Here is a 21,479-nt window from a genome sequence, read left to right on the forward strand (position 1 = left end):
CTTTTGAGAATGGACAAGGTAAAAGGAGAGAGAGTAGGATAAATGGGGGAAATGGGATGGAAAGAAATACATAGTAATCATAACTTAAAAAAATTTACAGCAAATTTCTGATAAAGACCCCATTTCTAAAAACATATAGAAAATTCAAAGTTACGAAATAAGAGCCGTTGATAAACAGTCAAAGAATACAAACAGTTTTCAGATAAAGTATTCAAAGCTAACTACAGTCATATGAAAGTAATGTCTAAATCACTACTGATTAGAGAAATGCAAATTAAAACAATTCTGAGGTACCACCCCATACCTATCAGATTGGCAATTATGACAGAAGAAGAAAATGACAAATGTTGGCGGGGACGTAGGAAAATTGAGACATTAGCACTGTTGGTGGAGTTGTGAACTGGTTCAACCATTCTAGAGAACAATTTGGAATTATTCCCAAAAGGTTATAAAACCATGCATACCCTTTGACACAGTAATACCACTACTGGGTCCATATCCCAACAAGATAAAAAACAAAAAGGAAAAGTACCTGTATGCACACAAATATTTATAGCAGTTCTTTTAGTAGTGGCAAAAAACTGAAAATTAAGGGGAAGCCCATCAATTAGGGAACAGTTGAACAAGGTGTGGTATATGATTGTGATGGAATACTATTGCACTATAAGAAATAATGGGCAGGATGCTCTGAGAAAAACCTGGAAAGACTTACATGAACTGATGCAAAAAGAAATGAGCAAAACCAACAGAACACTGTACACAGTAACAGAAATACTGTACAACGATTAACTGTGAATGACTTAGCTATTCTCAGCAATACAATGATCCAAGACAATTCCAAAGATCTTGTAATGAAAAATGCTATCCCATCTCCAGAAAAAGAAATAACAGAATATGAATGAAGACTGAAACATACTTTTTCCTTGTCTTTTTTGGGGGAGGGAGTCTTTGTTCTCTTTTGCAACATGGTTAATATGGAAATGTGACTGCACATGTATAACTTATATCAAATTGCTTTCCTTCTCACTGAGGAGGGAGTGAAGTGGGGAAGGCAGTGAATTTGGAATTCAAAAACTTTTTTAAATGTTTAAAATTGTTTTTACATGTAACTGGGGAAAAATAAAATATTAAATATTTTTTATAAAAGAAGAAAATGGCCTCATTTTTTTTTCAGTAAAATAACAGGCAAGGTTTACAGCTGTTTTAAGGAAGGAGGAGGTATGGGATGCTTGAGGAAAAAAGAAGAGTTTGGAATAGGTTCTGTGGAGAGAAAGAGGTTCAATAAGAAGAAACAAAAGGAAGGCCTTACCACAATGTGCACCTATCAAGATTGGATAACATGAAACTGAAATGTGCCTAGTCGTCATCGTTATGAGGTTTCCTCCAGATTAATTCTGCAACTGGAGGAAGCAGATGGTAACAAAAATCCAATGCTTCAATTTGGCAAAAGAAGAGCAAAAAAAGATAAGGAAGCAAGGGATTTAATTGTACAGAACACAGTAGAGCTGAAATGGCTGTTTGCTTAATGAGAATTTAATAGATATTGAAAAAAATCATATCTGGAAAACTAAAATATAAAACATATGATTTTAAACACAATTTACCTCAAGATGAGTAAGGAATCTTATTTAAAACAAAAGACTCAAATGAAAAAAATTATTAAGTGACTATGCATCATTCTTTGAGAGAGATACACAGAATTTTTATAAAATACTTCCAGACCTCAAGGAGATTACAATCTAGTTGAAAATATGAAATTAAGTAATAATTCAGTACATAAATCACAGTATGAAATAATAATGGAAGAGGTAGGCATATATGATTTGTCAGATATTGATATACAGAATATTACTATAAGAATTAAATAACTGAAGAGATCAATCACTTAAGACTAAGGTATCAGGAAAACTTTTAAAGAGAAATTAGGAGTTAAGGGAAGAAAACATTCCTAGAAGGTCTAGAGCTAGAAGGGCCTAAGTGCAATCCCTTCATTTTACTGATAAAGAAAGAGACTAAGTGATTTACCAAGGGTCACAAAGGTAATGCATCGGAAGTAGAAACTGAGTTCAAAGTCAGTCTGCTCTTCTTTCTCCTTTACCACAGACAAAAGCATAAATAAAAGCACGAATGTAGGGCTATGGGGTTAGAGAGAGGGGATGGCAAGTAAACCAGTAGATCTTATGCTCCTGCTACTCCTCTAATCAAAAAATTTTAGTGGAGTAAAGTTCAAATTCCTTTGCCTGGCATTCAAGGCCCTCTACAGTCTGGTATCCCTCTTTTATTTTTCCCCAATGTAAGCTCATAATCCCTTCTTTATATTCTACAATCCAGTCAAACTAGACTACCACTGTCTTTTGAATATTCCTTTACATCTTTCTCCTTCCACATCTTGTTAATGCCATATCTGATAGGCTTGCCATGTCCTCCTTCCTACTTTTCACTTGTTGAATTCTTACCAATCCTTTAAAAGCCCCACTCAAGTGCTACCTCCTTTCTGAAGCCTCGTTTTCTCAGATCTCCAACCACTCAACCCATCAGTCAAATGTGGACCTTTTCCCCAAAGCTCCAAAACTCTCACAAAGAACTCTGCTTTGTCCTTCTCTTAATTTCTCTATTTATCTGTACATACTATATGTCTATCCTCCTGGACACAAGAGGGAAGAAATTTTGCATCTCCTCCACAACCAGGCATACTGCATTGCTCACAAGAATCTGATGACTATTGGATGAATTAAATTAAACTGAATGGGTAAAAGCACATGCCAGAAATATTACAAAGAAAGAATCAACAAAACTTGATTAATAATATGATTAATGATAGCACATATTCAAAGAATGCTTTAAGCCCTAATCTTACCAAGCCAGAGAACTGCTGTTATTATCTTCGTTTTATAGATAGAGAAACTAAGGATCAAAAAGGTTAAATGATTTGCTCAGTATCACACAACTAATAAGAGTCAAGGGTTGGATTTGGATGCAGTTCTTCAGGATACCAAGTCTATCCACTACCCCACACTGTCTCTCCATAATGCTGTTTCTGCTAAAGTCACATAGAGGATAATAAAACAATCCAATAACAGTCCATGGATCTCAACTTGAGGAAGTTATCTCTCTTAAGAAGACCTTAATCCATTAAGGGAGTATTTCATTACACCAAGTTCTTTCCACATGTAACTGCATACCTTCTTTCCTTTCATTCTCAATTTCCATGTATTATGTTCCAAAACTTGTATAGTAGCTGATTAGAACTCAGGATGCAGTTTTCCACAGAAACATTATAAAGAGTAGCTTCTCACACCAATCCACAAAAGCTTAAGCTTTTATATCAAAAGTTTATATATCTGAAGTATAATACTAATCATAATAGAGAACTGACGTCTCATTTATAACAATATTTCTACAGGAAAATGAGTTTACCAGTCTATGTTTAGATGCTAGGAATATCCTTCCCTAAAATGATCCAAGTTGCAGAAAAGACAGGGCTTCCATGATTTAAGGCAAGGATTTTAAGATTTCTTTCTAGTTAGAAGGATCTTTAGGGATCATTTAGTCCAAACATCATTTTATAGACTTAGAAAACTAAGGTCCAGGGAGATATGACTTGCCCAAGATTTCAAAAGGAATTAAGTGGTAAGAAAGAATTTGAACCCAGGTTCTCTGTTTCCAAATTCAGGATTCTTTCCACTACATCAGGGTACTTGGGGATGAGGAAAAGGATTTGGACAGGGACTCTAAAGGGACAGGGGCAGAATGTCGAGGGGGGTTTCCTCTTTTTGTTTCTTTCTCTATCTCCTTGAAGGATGGATTACAACTAGCTATCAGTAGGCACAAAGAGAGGATTACCAAATCAGGTAGGAGACTGGACTAAATGATCCTAACCTTACAAACACTAGCTTTTACAATTCTGGATGCTTCAATGAGAGGTGATAAAAGAGAAGAGGGTGAGAGAGCAGGACAGGGATCCCTACCTTTCATTCTTTGTGTTTCCTTTTGCTACTAGTACCTTTACATAGGTAAAAATAAAATGATATTAATACAATACTATAATTCTTACAAAGGGCTTCACAAATATTATTGCATGGGATCTTCACAATAATCATCTGTAACTGAACGCAATTACTATCATCTCCATGTTACAAAGGGAGAAACTGAGGCTTAAAAAAGGTTAAATGATTTGCTCATGACCACAGAAGTATAGATTCAGAGCCAAAGCACCTTGGAATTTATCTAACCCAATTTCCTCATCTTGCAGAAACGGCAGCCCAGAGAAATGACATTATGTCATATATGTAACAAGAAACAGAGCCAGGGCAAAAATTCAGGGTTGAGACCCTATCCAAGTAACCAAAATCTCCTTTCCCTCCAACTGCTCCCCAAAAGTGAGAGGACTCACTTAAGACTGTTACATTGAAAAAATAACACAAACTCACAGCTGAGTCTCTGACCTAAAGCTTAAAGTGGCAATTATTAAAGAAGTTTGTGTAAATACCTCATGCACTCAACCTACTGTCAGAATTGTTATTTAGCTGAAAAAACAATAATTCTTCTAATTTACTAAGACATCCAACAAGGCACACATCTTAGTAACTGCCAGAACTGAAATTCAAACGCAGGATTCTCCTATTTTCCAGAGTGAACTTAAGCTATTCATAAACTAATTTCTTGAACTTTTCCAGAAGACATCATTTCATTCTCTGTACTTGTATGCCCAATATCAAGCATAGTGACTAGCAAAAAGTGGGCAGTTAATCTACCTTAGACAGATGACACTGACCCAATAAGAGCTGTGTGGATTTTGGTTTAAGAACCTTACAACAAACAATTCACTGAACCAATATAACCAAATGCTAGCAATAGTCATTCTCCAAAACAAACTATCTTGCTGTTGTAACCTAGATATAAAAGGTACTATGTCAGTTTACCAAATACATAAGCTATTCCATTTCACTAATATCAACTTCCAATTTTCCCATTATACTAGTTTTTTAAAAAGCACTAATCATAATACTCAATTTACTGTCTTATGATAAAGTTGACAACTGAGTAGTAGCATTTCTCTGACAAGATGAAATATTATTCAGAACAGCTGTCACAAAATAAAAGAAAATTATAATAGTTCTGCTTTTCAGGAAGTAGTCGCTTAACAGGTCTCATTCAAAAATCTTCTGAAATTACCATTTTGTAAAATCACAAATATTTAAAATACAAAATATAAAATCCCCAATCACATTATTTAATCTCGATTAAGTCTATAGAGAAAATATGAAACGATCCAACAGATAAAAAAGAAACTAGAGACCTAGGCTGGGGACAAGAAAAGCAAAGGATCCTATCTCTTCCAACTATACTCAGAGTAGGGTCAAGTTCACCTCAGAATTTGGACTCTGCTTTGAAAGCCAGATCCTACTGTAGAAATTCTAAAAGGACTAAAAATCTTAAGAAATATAGGCTACAGAAAAGAGAATACTAACGCTAATCCTATGCCTACTCAACTATTTTGAAGGCAAGCTGTTATATGAAACAATTAAAAATTAAAGTCTGTTTCTTTCTGTTTCCATCGTGAAATGTTCATCAATATACTTTACAATAATGCTCTGGGGGGAATTCAGGGATTATGAAAGAAATTCAGTTTATCTCAACTGTAATTACAATTATACACAAGGCACTACTTAAAAGTACTGGATGCCATTTTCCTACTTACCAGAAAACAATTCATACAATTTTTGTTTTAAAAGAACTGGGGGGAAGGGAGTAGCGAGAAGTGAAAGATAGTAGGTACCCTTCATCTTTGGGAGGCAATATGGTACAGTGGAGAGAGCACTGAATTTGGCACCAGAGGCACTGGAGTTTTTCAGGAAAAAGCTAGAGGACTACTTGGCTGGTGGTATATGGTTGAGAAGCTTCTTTTTCCAGGTATGGGTAGGAGTGTAGTCTAACCTCTGACCTCTGAGGAATCTTTCAACACTGAAATTCTATGATTCTATGACCTGTCCTCAAATGCCAGCCTTGCCACTTGCTATCTGTGTGACTGGGCAAATTAATCCACCCCCCCGAGCCTCAGTTTCCCCATCTAAAAAGAAAGGACTGTATTAGATGACATGGCAGGTCCCTTACATATCCAACATCATATGATCTTTTTAAAGTGAATGTGGCACAACGATCAATGCTTCATTTTATTGTATGTGTAAAGATTTTATGGGATTAAAAATGAGCCAAGAAATGCTTGTTATATATAAAAAAAAAAAGATGGTAGGTAGAATCCATCAAATTATCAAACATAACGGACAGGAAGTCTATGGAAAGGGAAAAATGGAAGAGAGATGAAAAACATGCCTTTTAGACCAAGCAAAATTATTTTAAAAATATAACATCAAGGACCTATATGACTTTCACTAAGAGTTTAACAATTTAGTCCAGGTATAACAATAACTTACAAAATGAACAAAAAAACAAATGTGTGCATCGGAGAAAGGTTTATAGCACTGTTAAGGATTTTGATAGCTTGCATCTCTACAACACACTTCAACAAACCAAAATCTATGGAGCTTTATAAAGGAAATTATTTTCTATTTTTTATAGGAAGGGCAATGAGACAGCAAAATGTTTCCAGTGATAGCCACTCCCCCCCCCCAAAAAAATTACATGCTGGGGTTACTTAATAATCTTTGTAATGTTTTCATGTGCAAGGTCAGTGAATAGTTCATGTTTTACCACTAAAGATGAAAAAGGACCAAAAAATGAATGAAACTAACAAAACTAAATTTTTCTTTTTCTTAAAGGAAAGTAAAAGTCTTCTAAACAGTGAAACGAATTTTCATAGAACACTGTATAAAATCATTTTCTAAATGCCTTTTTAGAACATAGTCTCTTCAGTCTGAAATCATTTAGGTGCATCCCTGTCTAGAAATAAACATTTTTGGTTCAGGATCACTTTCTAGGTCAAAAGATGTTTAGGACCCCACCTACTGCTAAACCAAACAAAAAACAAACCAAAATTAAGACTGGTACTGAATTTTATGAGACACTAATATGGTAATAGCTGAGTTTTTAAGTAAGTTAATTGTCAGTCAATAAATGTTTTAAGAGCCTACTATTTGCCAGGCACTGTGCTAAGCACTGGGGATACTCAAGAAAGACAAGATAGTCACTGTCTCAAGGAGCTCACAATCTAATGAAGGAGACAATTATGTACAAACAGGCTATATTGAGGAAAAATTTAGGAAAGGTAATTAAGAGGATTGGGGGCAGCCCTTCCCCCCACTTTCCATACTACCTAGCAAACTCAAGGACACTAACAATACAAGCTTAGAACAAAACTCACTCCCAACTTACACCTTGAACCCCTTCTCTCTTTCCAGTAGACATAGGCTCTAGGCCGTGGCAATTTGCCCTGGCTGAAAACTACAGCCAGGCAGCCACAACCTCTCAAAAGCAAAAGCCAGCTGTGGGTCACAAGCTGCTGCACCAGCACTGCTCTAAACTGCCTGTGCCAGGGCAGACAACTCCATATTTCTTCAGAATTGGCATTAAAGAGTACCAATTCTTGGGAAAAAGAGATACTTTCTGATAAGAGATTCCTTATTTCTTGAGTTCACAAAATTTTTACTCCATGAAGTCCTTTCTCCCTGAGCAATGTCTCTGAATTCCTACAGCATTTATTGCCTATGAAACTCATATGGTACTCAAATGAGACAGCATATTTATAAAGCAATTTATAAACCTTAAAGCCTTATATAAAGAGCTAGTTATTATGATTATTACCAAAATACATGAAGAATATTTTCTTCTGAGTGATGTGGATCATGACGATTTGGGGAAAAGTAAAGAAAAAGACAAGAAAGAATACCACAGAAATCAAGGATGCTTAGCCTGAAGAAAAGACATGGCTGAGGGGGAGGGCAGTAGGGCAGTGGGGAATAGAGAGCCATTCCAAAATATTTAAAGGACTATCATATGAAAGAAAATTTAGACTTGTTTTGCTTGGTTTGGCATTAACAAACAGAACTAGGAGAAATGAACAGAAACTGCAGGGGTAGACCATGTAGCATACTATAAGTAAAAATTTCATTACACTTAGAACTTTTCAAAATTGACCAAATAGTACCAAGCTTCTTATCAATAAAGGCCTTTAAGTATATGCTAGATGTCCATTTGTCAAGGATAGTGAAAATTCCAAAGCTTAGCACAGTGGCTGGAACATAGCAGGTGTTTAATAAATGATAACTGACTGTAAATTAGAGGTCAATAGATGACCTCTAAGTTACCTGACAACTTTTAAATTCTAAGATTCTCTGTAATACCCTACATTCCAGATATTTATATAAAAACAGATAACCTCCTGGAGGGCAGAGACTCTAATAATTCTTTTCATGCCCACAGGCCCTAGAGTATAGTACATACTCAAATATTTATTGAATAAAAGGATAACAAACACTAATATTTCAAGAGACCAGTCTTTAGGCAACCTGAAAAAATTACTTACCATAGTAGGAATGACAGAAAACTTGGCAGGAAAAGATGATGCTATATTAGATTTTGTGATAGATAGAAAAGCAAAAGTCAGGTACACTCTAAACATATAACCTCGATTTCTAAAGAACGGATTACTGAGGACCCCATAGGCCAACACTGCATAAGGGAAATGGACTACAGGGGATTGGATACTCTCAAAAACAAAAAATACTGACAATCCGAATGACAGTAATGAATGGATTATTCTAATTATTCAATCCCCCCAAAATTATCAAATATTTACTAGTTTTATTTTTCGTATTCTTAATATAGTATTCACTTTCCCAGTTTTAGGTCATGGAATCCTATCTATGCTATTTAAGCTGGAGGCTAATAAATTTCAGTTCTCTAAGTCAGAGGATGACTTAGAGGAAGCAGCAATCAGTAATAGCTAGCATGGTTGCATCAAGAATAGACCATGCAACAAAAACTTCATTTCCCTAACAGTATTACTAGACAAGTAGAACAGGGAATTTCCAGAAATAAGATAAAACAATTTCAGCAAAAACATCTAGCCTTGATACTCGCTGATATGTGGGCAAAACTATTAATTTGGAAAGCAGAATGATAGTGACTTCAAATTATACTATCTTAGAAATGCCAGGTCACATGAGCAACAAGATGGAGAAACACATATTTACTCTAATCCCACAACCTCTCAAACCTCTCTAAAAGAAATTATGTGCTAACAACACAACTTTGGCTGTCTCAATGGGCTAAGATATCAAGAATACAAAAGGTTAAAAAAAACAACCAAAAAGAAAAAAAAATCTAAAACCCATGAAAATACACTTACTGACTTTAAGCTCATGCAGCAGCCCTCCCCCCACTTTCCATACTACCTAGCAAACTCAAGGACACTAACAATACAAGCTTAGAACAAAACTCACTCCCAACTTACACCTTGAACCCCTTTCTCTCTTTCCAGTAGATATAGGCTCTAGGCCGTGGCAATTTGCCCTGGCTGAAAACTACAGCCAGGCAGCCACAACCTCTCAAAGGCAAAAGCCAGCTGTGGGTCACAAGCTGCTGCACCAGCACTGCTCTAAACTGCCTGTGCCAGGGCAGACAACTCCATATTTCTGTCAGAGCTGGAGCTGGGCCAACAACCCTGGAATACCAACAGAGCCAGGTCTGGGGCAGATAACCCTGTAGGGAACCTCAAAGCTCCAAACTGCCAGAGTCAAAGAACTAAGAGGGAACAGGACCAGACATGAGGACGGGAAACAGTGTGTGTGCAGTTACTGTATAGCACTCCCTTAAACCTGAGAAAAAGAGCATAGCATCCAGCTGGGGGCAATTCTTACTACCCAAAGGTCAGTTGCAGAACAGATCTAGTCTAGTTAACCCATACTCAGCATGGGACGGGGCTGAATTGCTTTGAGATCCACCTGCTGAGGAAACAACAACCAGAGGGAAGGGACCCAAATAGTGAGCAATAAGGAAAAAGCACCAGGGAGAAAACACAAAGACCTTGAACACAGATTATTAACAGGAAAAACAGCAACAACAGAAGGAAATATGGCCTCCAGATCTAGTGACTGAGTTCAGGCTCTACAAAGAAATACTGCAAAACAAAGGAAAACTATCCAACACATGAGACAGAATAATCTTATTGTAAGAAATGGGGGGAGGGGGGAGAGTGAGCAGTTTTTTTTTCTCGTGGTTCAAAGTATCCCTCTCCCCCTCCCCCACAACTTTAGCAGAATGTAAGTCAGGTGACTGATTAGAACTAGTTCTAATCAGAGCTCTGATCTAGCAGAGATCAGGCCTCTGGTCGGTCAGGTGAAAGGTTAGAGGCTTGTCCACATGTTTAAACAAGACATTTGTGGAGTGCATGCCATAGGCAGTCAGGGGGTTACATCTGGCCAATGGAGAGCCTGGCGGGAGATTTGGTGAGGGGGTCAATAAAGGGACTGCCGACCATCTGAGTCCTTTGTACTTTCTCCTGTACTCTGTTCAGGGGATGTACCCATCTATTCAGGAGGAATAAATGTAAAATATAATTAAAACGTTCCTGGCTTTCCAACAAGTATTTTTTATTCCTAGACAATGTAAATATATTTCTAACACTATGGAGTTTGAGGAGAACATGAAACCACAAGATGCTGCCTCTAAGTGCTTCAAAGGAGAAATGAGAACTATGAAAGCAGAATGTATGGCCTGCACAGCAAAAATAAGGGGCAGAATAAAAAAATCTGCAACTCAGTCTCATCAAAGAAACAAAAGAAAGAACAATAGATTCGGACTGCAAATATACACAAGTGAAAGACAATCTGGAAAAAGAGAAGCAAAAAAAAAAAAAACGGTAACTCTAAAAGAAAATACTTCCTGTGCACTTAGACACTGATATGGAAAACAGGATGCATAGACAACCAAAGGATCACATGGAGAAAGCCTTTTGAATACAAGTGAAAGGACACCTTGTAAGGCCAATCAGCAAGTGAAAGATCTTTCCTCCCCATTGAATAGGCCTCAGGTGGGGCCAACAAAGGGAAGCCTGATTAGAGGCAGGCCCATGCTCTTTCACTAACTATGTGTGAGGCCACAGGCCCACACCCTTTTGCTAGTTAAGCTGATGTGAGCTATGTGGGCTTGGGAACCTCAGGGCCCTAAAAGGGGAGTTGCTAAGACCAGAGCTAATGCTATGGGCACTGAGTTCTAGTCAATCAGATGATGGCTAGGGCTGTATAAAAAGAGAGCCCAGAACTGAAAGCAGCAGAACTGAGAGGGACAGAATTCAGGAGCAGACATCAAGAAGACATTGAGGCAGCAGAGAGCTACAGGAATTGGAATTCAGCCCAAGGAGAAGGAGCAGGAACTCAGAGTCTACAGAGCTGCAGAACAGAGTGATGAGCAGAGAGGTAGGATTCGTGAGTGATTGTTTACAGGAAGGCCCTAGCAGGGGGGAAGGTTACAAGATGACTTGGCTCCTTGCTAATATTATAGCTTGTGTTATAATTTCCTTGTTTCTACATTGAGGTGGGCTTGCTCGTTTTGGAATATAATTTCAACTATATGGAATTGGAATTACTTCTCCTGGAACTGGGATTGGATTCTCTTGTGTCTAAATAAATGTTACACTTCCTCTGCCTTCTAGAGAATTTTTTATACTTCGAGATTCCAAACCATTCAGGCATGTTCACGGTCATCCTCAAGGTCATGAATCTTGCCTTACTGCTATACACCTGAATAAGACTATTCTGAACTCCCCAGAAAACATAGGAGGTAATGGAATGTGTTCTAAAGAGCAACAAAGTGTAGGATGATGTCCAGAATGACCTACCATACAAATCTGAGCTGAAAAAAGATGGACATTTAATAATAAATAAGAGTTTGAAACATTTTTAGAAAGAAAACTAGAACCTGAAAAGATTATTTGCTTCTTGAACATAGAAATTCAGGAGTTAAAAAATGCAGCAGGCAAAGACAGCAACAGAAGAGTAACAACAGAGAGCCCAGTAAGACTTCTTTCTAAATGTACAGAAGGAAGACAGTGATGAAGACAGAAATCTGGTAGAGATAACAGTGAAGAGGTGAACAGAAGACAGTAAGAACTTGGTGACACCCTGCCTACAGTTAGGTGAATCAATGAGTTTTTTTGTGGGACTACATAACAACATGGGAGAGTACATGAAATGGAGGATAACAGAGAGGAGTATATGATGGGCCAGGGTCAAATCAAGGGTTAGCAATGAGAGGAAGGCAACCTCTGCAGTCTCAGAAAGAGAAAAACTGGGGGGGAGGGGGGTGGTGGAGCAGCTGAGGAGAAGGGAGGAAGAAATGAAAAGTGGAGGAAAGGAAGGAAGCCTTACTTTGGTAGCGGGAGGGAGTTCTACTAATTAATGTTCCTATGGGTGAAGAGGGATGACCTGTGAAGGGAAATGCTTACACTAGGCATGGCCTGGGAGATTTGGTGACTGAAAAGTCTGCTCATCATAAAGCTATACACAAAAACCACCTGCTTTGTCGGGAGGCACTCTCACATTTGCTAGAGAGACTGAAATTTTAGTACATATTGAGACTTTGCTAGAAAGACTAGAGTAATGAGGAAGACACAAAAAGAGTTTAAGGGTAGACTTTTTTCTTTTTCTTTTAAACAGTGTTGTATGTCAAAGAAAAGGTACAGACAGTACCTTTGCTATTAGTAATAATGATTTTAAAAGAAGGAGGGTTGGAACCACTGAGGGAAACTGGTACCAGGGGAGTGGGAGAGCACGGACTTTGTGGCAAATGTAGGAAAAAAAAAAAGATCAGGGAGAGTGTAGGTCTTTGATTTAGGTACAAATCAGTGGTGGGCTACATATTCAGGCACCTGGTGGGGGATGGACCTACTATGGGGCAACATCCTGTCTGAAGCAAAAAATGGCACTATTCTAGGAGTCAGGCACAAAGGAAGTAGAATCCATGGAGCAAATCCTGTAACTCAGTGGCAGAAAGTACCTAGAGGGAAAAGCCAAGAATGAATACTATGGAAGCTTTGATTGCATGAAGAATACAGAGTGATGAATACAAGTTATGAATCAGACAATGAGAGTCTAGAGTAGGGAGACAGAAAGAGAGGGCAGTTAATGAAGAGTGAAGGAAATCCTTTTTGTAATAGGTTGCAAAAAATGAAATTTTAAAAATTAGTGAACAGGATTAGCTGAAGGGAAGAAGAGGAAAGGGAAATCTACTCAACTGAGAGGAAAAAAGGGAGTGGGAGTGGATTATATAATCAGATAAAAGCAGGAGAAAAATTAAACTAACAAACAAAATCCCACAGGGAAAGGGAAGAAATGAGAAAAAAGATCAGGGATAATGGGAAGAGAGCCAGAGGAAATAGGGTCCCCGTAAAAAAGTTGTCTTTTATTTCTTTCAAACATCAGGTATCTCCATTAATGTTTCATTTCTTGAGACATCTTCAACATATTACCAATGGAGTCTGTAGCAAATAATCTGGTACGGTCAAAAAAGCTTTTCATAACTTTGAGACAATTGAAAATGTTACCAACTAGGCAACTGCATTTCGCTATGATTAAACTAATGATATTCACCAAATAGTCTACTCATTTTAAGTCAAATATTACCATCAGCAGGAGAAAAACATGTTATAACCTACCAAATTTAAAGGTCAGATTTTCCTTTTTATTCTTAAATATGATGGCAAGTATGAAATGTTCCCTTCTGACAGTAAAGAGCACTCATTTACATCTATTACAGCCACCAGGAAAAACTTTTTATTCAATTATCTCAAGAGATGCTACTTATACAAACTGAAATGCTACAAAAATGTTAGTCATATTTCCTAAAACTCCCCCAACCCTTTATCTATGGTTTAATAAAAAGAAGCAAATGAGGGCAAGAACCCAGTCTCATTCATTTTTGAATGAATGCCTATCGTGCCAAGTAAAAGGCCATACGTATATAATACATTCAAATACTTGTTAAACTAATAACATCTCCTCCTTATAACTTCTATAGGCTACACACAAAAACCACTTGCTTTGTGGGGAGGCACTCTCACATTTGCTAGAGAGACTGAAATTTTAGTACATATTGAGACTTCGCTAGAAAGTCTAGAGTAATGAGGAAGACACAAAAAGAGTTTAAGGGTAGACTTTTCCTTTTTGCTTTTGCTTTTAAACAGAGCGTTGTATGTCAAAGAAAAGGCACAGACAGTACCTTTGCTATTAGTAATAATGATTTTAAAAAGATGAATAAGTTTACAGAAACAGCTAAAGAAACCTGGCCTGAAATCAGGATTAAAGAAAATGATAATAGCTAACATCAATATAGTAGTGCTTTGAAATTTGTAAAGTGCATTATATATAGTATCCCATTTGATTCCCACGATAATCCTATAAGACAGGCACCACTGCTTTCCCCATTTTACAGATGAAAAAATCATGGGAACATACCAGCATCTTTGAGGATCAGCAAAAGCCTCATGTAGGAGCTGATGAATGAACTGTGTTTTGAAAGGAGTCTAAGAAGTAAAAGTGAGGAAGGAGAGCATTCCAGGCATGGGGGAAGAGTATAAAAGCATGGAAACAGGAGATAGAATACCTACCATGCATGAAAGTAGGTCAGTTTGGCTAAACAAAAGGATTATAAAGGGAAGTAATGTGTAATCAGTGTAGAAAGGTAGGTTAGAGTCAGGTTGTAAAAGGCTTTAAATGCCAAACAGAAAGGCAAAATACATATTGAAGAGAGTGACATGGTCAGAATTGTACATTAGGAAGATTGCTTTGGAAGATGAATTGGAAAGGGGAAGACAGGAGACAAGTAGGCTATTACAATACTGTGAGAGGTAATGAAGGTCTGACCTGGGTTAAGGTAGTAGCCATGTGAGTGAAGAGGTAAAATAGGAAAGATGTGGCAAATGACTGAATATGGGGACTAAAGGTCAGTGAAAATTAGAGAACAATTCCCACCCTTGGCTGCAAAACCTTAAGAGACTAAAAGGACAGTGGTTCCTTAAACAAAAACTGAGAACTTAGGAAGAGAGAGAGGTTTAAGTAGTAAAGAGTTCTGTTCTGAACATGTTGAGCTTGAAGTGCCTGTAGGACATTCAGCTGGAAATGTACAATGGGAAATGATGAGATCACACTGTACAGATAGAGAAGAGGACAGCCCAAGACAGAGACTTAGCATACATGCAATTGAGGGTGGGACATTTATGTAAGATGCAAATGGATTATGGATATACAGAGCTGTCCAAAGGTAGAACATGCAGAATATGCAGTCTTGGGAGAGGGTAAGCTTATTAACACTGAAGGTCTTTTATCACAGGCTGATCGATCACCTGTTGTAGATGTTATAAAAGATATTTTCATTCAGATATCGGATAGACTAGATTACATCCAAGTTCCACTCCTATTTCTGTAATATTTACATGGATAAATGACTCCAGGTGTTTCTGGTGTCTAATCAAACTCCCAATCTCTTACGATTTTTCATTTCTGTTTTATGTAACCACTTTAATCTTACAATAATATATGAATAAATGAAAAAGCATGTATTAAATAATTACTATGTGTCAAGCACTGTGTTAAGTGCTGAAAATACAAAAACAAAATTAACAACTGAAGACAAATCTCTACCCTCAAGGAGCTTACATTCTAATGGGACAACACATACCACTAATAATTATTTTTCAATCTTATTTATGGTTTACATATCGAACTAGATTCTTTTATACCATACTTAAAAATCTGTGGTTAGTAAAAGTATGTGGCAAGGACTGGTAGATACATACAATACATTCTTCTACTCCTTATTTCTGAGAGACAAACTGAAATACGTTATTGGCTGAACACATTATGGTATATGGTATCGTGCTATAAGAAATGATAAAAGGGATAGTTTCAGAAAACCTGAGGTTTTTATAAACTGATACAAAGTGAAGTGAGCAGAACCAGGAAAATAATTTATAAAGATAAAACCTGAAAGACTTAGGAACTTTGATCTACATAATGACCAAACACAATTCCAAAGGACTTATGATGAACCATGCTATTCACCTCCAGATTTGGAGGGTTGATGGACTCAGGGTGCAAAAGGAAGTATATTTTCTTTCATTTTCTTTCTTCCTCTTTCCTTCTTTCTGACATGGCTATCGCAGGAATTTGTTTTACATATTTGTAACAAGTTTTGTTTTCTTTGCCCCAAAGGGTAGGGGAAAGTGAGGATAGGAGAATTTGGGACTGAAAATAAAATAAAATTTGAAAAAGAAATGTATTATTGGGAACTTGGATGAATTTAATGACTAATCTTGAATCCAAAAGAATGACAGGGATTGTTTCAGTTTTTTGTATTTAATATCCCCACTGCCAAGCACAGTCACCTACAACATAACAGGTACTTAATGCTTGTTGATTAACTGTTGATGAAACATACCACTCTTTTCAGTAGAGATGGCAGACCACAAAGGTAGAATGAGGGACTTCCCTCATACCGTCAAAAATGATAAATTTACCTACTTTGCTTAGTCATATGTCTTTGCTACTAAGGAGGGTTGAGGGAAGGGGAGTTATAGTATTCAGAAATAACAGCAATATAAAGAAACTTAAAAAAAAAAAGAAATACACTGTGGGGAAACATAAAATAGTAATAGTAGTCAAAATTATACAATACTCAAAGTCAAGGAGGAACTTAATGCTCATCGAATGACTGAATGCACATTTATCAATCTTATGTCCAATTTTCCCAGACAGTTAGTAACTAAATATGAGTCACTAATATTCATTAGTATATACTTATATGAATATAAAATAGAGGAAGAGTTCTCAACCTTTTTTGTTTCATAGACCCTTCTGGCAGTCTGGTGAAGCTTATGGTGACCCTTCAAAATAATGTTTTTAAATAATCAAAGAAATGTAAAACTTCAGTTGGAGGTTGGTAAAAATAAAGATTTTTTTTTCTATCCTAGTTTATGGACCTCCTGAAATCTATCCATGGATCCCAAGTTAAGAAGCCCTGGTATAGAAGGAGAAGAAAAGAGGGCTGAAGACAGTAAACTGAGAAAGAGCTCAGAAAACCAGAAGTGTTTTAAAAACCTAGAGTGGACAAAGTAAACAAAAGAAGAGAGTGATTAACGGTGTCAAAGGCAGCAGAAAGGCAGGATGAGGACTGAAAAGAAGTCACTAGAGTTGGTGATTAAGAAATCATTGGTAACTCTGGAGAGGGTACTTTCAGTTGAATGATGAGGTTAGAAGCCTGGCTGCAGAAGATTTAGAATCAAGTGAGAGGAGGGTAAGTGGAAATACCAGTTCATGGTGGGCTTTCTCAAGAAGCATAGCTACAAAGGGGAAGAGGGTTATAGGAGAACAGCAAGCTGAAATAGTAAAATCAACTGAAGATTTTTTAAGAATGAGGGAGTCGCATGAGTATATTTCTAGGCAGCAAGGAAGTAGCCAATAAATAGGGAAAATAACTGTTAAGAGCACGGGGATGCCTCTAGCCTTTACATGTATTTTAATACAATTAAAGTATATAAATATAGCAATGCCAAAAATTCTCCATATAAAATTTTTCACAGCACCCACACTTCTCATGCCATATATTGAACCAATTTAAGACCAAATGTATTTTGCTGTTCTCAAACAGTCATAATTGAAAAATTCTAATAATTTGTTAAAATGGAATACATATTATACAATTTTATTTCTCAGGGCATCACAACATGAAAGCAACAAATCAGTACAGTGCTTTTTGTCAAAAGTTAAAAGGTTGAAACTTTTTGGAAAAAACTTACAACTTTATATTTCCCATGCTGAATGCCCAACAATTCTACCATTTCAGGAAACAATGTTTGTTGGTTCAAGTGTGACTTCACAGCTGTTAACAACCACACAGAGACTGTAGTCAATAATAATTTGATGTTGACTTGGACTGTTGGAGGTTCTTAGCAGAGGCTCCCAGTGATGTGGCCTGTGCTAGTTCACATTTCTATAAAATGACATGAATATATAGTTGGTATGCTTATCGAATGTGAAGATTACACAAACCTAGCAGAGGTAGTCAACATAGTGGACATCTGGGATCCAAAAATATGTCAACTGACTTAATCTAATGAGATGAAATTTTTAAAAAGATAAATATAAATTCTTAACTGTAGATTTGAGAAATCAGCTTCACAAGCACAAGATATAGTAGGCAAAGCTACTAACGGCTTGGAACAAGATCTGAAGATTTTATTGAACAAAAGCTCAAGGACAAGTCAGTCATTTATTAGGCACCTACTATGTATAAAGCAAAAGTGCTAACGCTGGAAATACAAAGAATGGCAAGACAGTTCGTGACATCAAGGAGTTCACAATCCAATGGAGACAACATACAAATGTGTATAAATAAGCTACATGTTAGATAAAAAAGGAAATAATTAACAGAGGAAGGCACTAATATTAAAAGGAATTGGGATAGGCTTTCTGTAAAAAGTGGGGTTTTACCTGGAACTTGAAAGCCAAGGAATCCAGGAGGCAGAAATGAGGAAGAGCATTCCAGGCATGGGGGACAGCCAGAGAAAATGGTTGGGGCCAAGAGATGGAGTGTCTTGTTCAGGTAACAGCAAGAAGGTCTTGTCACTAGATAGAAGAGTAAGTGGTAGGGTGTAAGGTTTAAAAAGACTGGAAAGGTAGGAGAGGGCTAGGTTATGAAGGACTTTGAATGACAAATAGAGCATTTTGTATTTAATACAGGATGTGGTAGGGAACAGTCACTGTAGTTTACTGGGGGACAGGGAAAGTGACACCATCAGAGAACCACATTGGTGGCTGAATAGAGGTTCCTAAAGGGATTACAAATTATGCTAAATAAGAATTGGTGGTTAAACTTACATGCTTAGCTTGGACTTAGCAGGGTCATGATAACTATCTGTAAACCTATGAAAGTCTACTCTTTGGCAAAGGGATGTCTAGTTCTTTTTAGGCAGCATTAGAAAAATGGATGGATGCTGCAGAGACACTATTCAGCTTAATTTAAAGAAAAAGTAAATAATTAGTACTATGTGAAAATGGACTGTATTGCCTTAGGAGATAGCAAGTTCCCTATCATAGAAGATTTTGAGAAAGACTGAAATGACCCCTCAGTTGGAAATGGTATGGACTAGGTTCCAGTTCATAGTCTGGTTGAAATGGCATGGTTTCTGAGGTCTGCAACTCTGATGCCCAATGATCCTAAAAAATAAAGTTAATTTAAAAATCAAATTAAAAAACAAGGATACTCCAAATTACTGAGTACTTATACTAAAAAATATTTGGCTATGATGAACCATAATCAAAAGGCTAATTTTTCCTTAATTCCATGTATCTCTATAAACTGATGAAGGGTAAACAGAAGCAGAAAAGCATAACCGTCTACAGCAATGTAAACAAAAATAAGTAAAACTAAGGATAGCACCTTTATAATGACCAAGCTCAATCCCGGGGCAAGTTGAGAAAATATCCCTCTCTCCTCTTTATAGAGGTAGGAGGCAATGGGTAAGAAATACTACATATACTGTAATAGACTAATAATGTGTTGATTGGTCTTCCCTTTTTTTCCTTCCTTTCTTTTTCAACCGTTGTTACAAAGAATGGCCCACTAGTCAAAGAAAAAGTAAGGGATGTATTCGGGGGGGAAAAAAATCAATAAAAGTTTAAATACAGTTATCTTTATTAAATCTTAATATGATGGGGATATAGTTGATAATACGCTAAAATGGAACAAAGTTATTCATTAGGTCATTTATATTTTGACAAGGTGGTTAGGTAAAGCCCCTACCAATCAACAAGAAGAAATTAGCTCTAAATAAAAATTTTCATTTGAGAAAAAAAAGCATTATAATATTTCAACCGTTTAATAAATTTCCATTATACTGAACAGAAAGACTAATTGGAGAAACATCATTTTCTGCCATTTTCAAAAACACAAAAAAGCCAAACACCAAAGAGCTACTTACAAGAATTTTAATGATACTTCGGAAGTACAAGAAGGAAATAAAGACCCTTGACTAGTTCTTCAGTAAGAGTAAAGGACCTTTAATTTATTTCTACTTAAATACATGATTAAAGATTTGATTTTATGCAATAATTTTAGACCTGCAAAAATTCTATTATTGTTGTTATTGAGTCTTTTCAGTAGCATCCAACTCTGTGTGACCTTATTTGGGGTTTTCTTGGCAAAGATACTGGAGTGGTTTGCCATTTCCTTGCCCAGGGTCACACAGCTAGTAAAGTGTCTGGCTGCATTTGAACTCAGATCCTCTTGACTCCAGACCCTGTGCTCTATCCACTGCTCCAACTAGTGCTCATAAAAAATGTTTGGTGAATTAAACTCAACTGTGAAATACCATATTATACTCCTTAGGCCATTTGATCCTCCATAGCTTACCCAAACACAACTATAATCACAAACCTCTACTTGCCAAACACCCCTCTCTTCTTTTTTACATCACTAGACCAGTAGCTCTTAAAATGTTTTTAGCTCACAACTGATATCTAACATCTTTCATTGATAATATCATTGATAATATCCTCTAAATTTACTATAAATTGAAGACAGGGACCTCCTCAAGAGCCCAGAATTGTATTCTGTATACAATTTTTGTTACTGTTCAGTCGTTTCAGTCACGTCCAAATCTTTGTGACCCTATGTGGGGTTTTCTTAGTAAACATACTAGACTGGTTTCCTTCTCCAGCTCATTTTACAGAGAAGGAAACTGAGGCAAACAAGGTAAAGTGACTTGCCCAGGGTCACAAAGCTAGTAACCATCTCAGGCTGGATTCAAACTCAGGTCTTCCTGACTCCAGGCCCTGTGCTCTATCCACTGTGCCACCTAGTGCTTATAAAAAATGTTTGGTGAACTGAACTCAACTGTGAAATATAGTACTATGCTCCTGTAGGACATTTGATCCTGATCCGAACACTATGAAATACTATCCCCATGTGACAAGCTGCTAAGTGCGCAGATCTTGATTCTTAGTCCACTGTCTTTCTACTAAACTACTATACTTCCTCTCCCTTCCTAAGGCTTTTAGAAAAATAAATCACCTCCTACACAGTTTAGGTTTTCACCTGAAAATTGTGTTCATAGAAATATTTCCAAAATTCTGGTTGCATAAATTTCCTCACTGTATCCTAACATCCCCAGAAGGTTAATATCTATGCCCATTTTATAAGTAGTCAGAAAAATTCAATCATTTGTCTTAATCAGGTTTGTTTTGTGACCTTCTAAGTGAGAACTGGTCTGTGCAATTCCGAGTACAGTACTTTAGCCTAACCTTCATATTTCTTCAAACTGTACCTAAGTTTATCAAGGTTTCACAATTGATAATGGCCAACCTAAATCTTCTGCCTTTTATTCTCTGAGCAACCAGCATGAGATCCATTTAAAAGTGCAATCTCAGCTTCATAGCAAACTGCCAAGGCAGCTGTTCAAAAAAGCCAATTAAATAGTAGGGGTGTGATGAACACGTAAGCTTTAGCCAGGAACTGCTTCAGCCAAA

The 21,479-nt window shown here is 36.9% G+C and overlaps 1 protein-coding gene across 4 annotated transcripts in view; it reads right to left on the bottom strand.

Moving 5' to 3' along the window:
• EFR3A (EFR3 homolog A) overlaps nt 1-21,479 on the bottom strand; it is a 154,125-nt gene that overhangs the window by 124,418 nt on the left and 8,228 nt on the right. For 3 of the 4 annotated variants that reach the window (XM_036755071.1, XM_036755080.1, XM_036755060.1), the window contains exon 2: nt 18,444-18,578. The exons of the other annotated variant lie outside the window; for it this stretch is intronic. In XM_036755071.1, coding sequence (XP_036610966.1) covers nt 18,444-18,578 — 135 coding nt within the window. The remainder of the gene's footprint in view (nt 1-18,443; nt 18,579-21,479) is intronic. 4 annotated transcript variants of the gene reach the window in all.

This window comes from Trichosurus vulpecula, chromosome 1 (assembly GCF_011100635.1).
Source record: "Trichosurus vulpecula isolate mTriVul1 chromosome 1, mTriVul1.pri, whole genome shotgun sequence".
Classification (NCBI taxonomy): Eukaryota; Metazoa; Chordata; class Mammalia; order Diprotodontia; family Phalangeridae; genus Trichosurus; species Trichosurus vulpecula.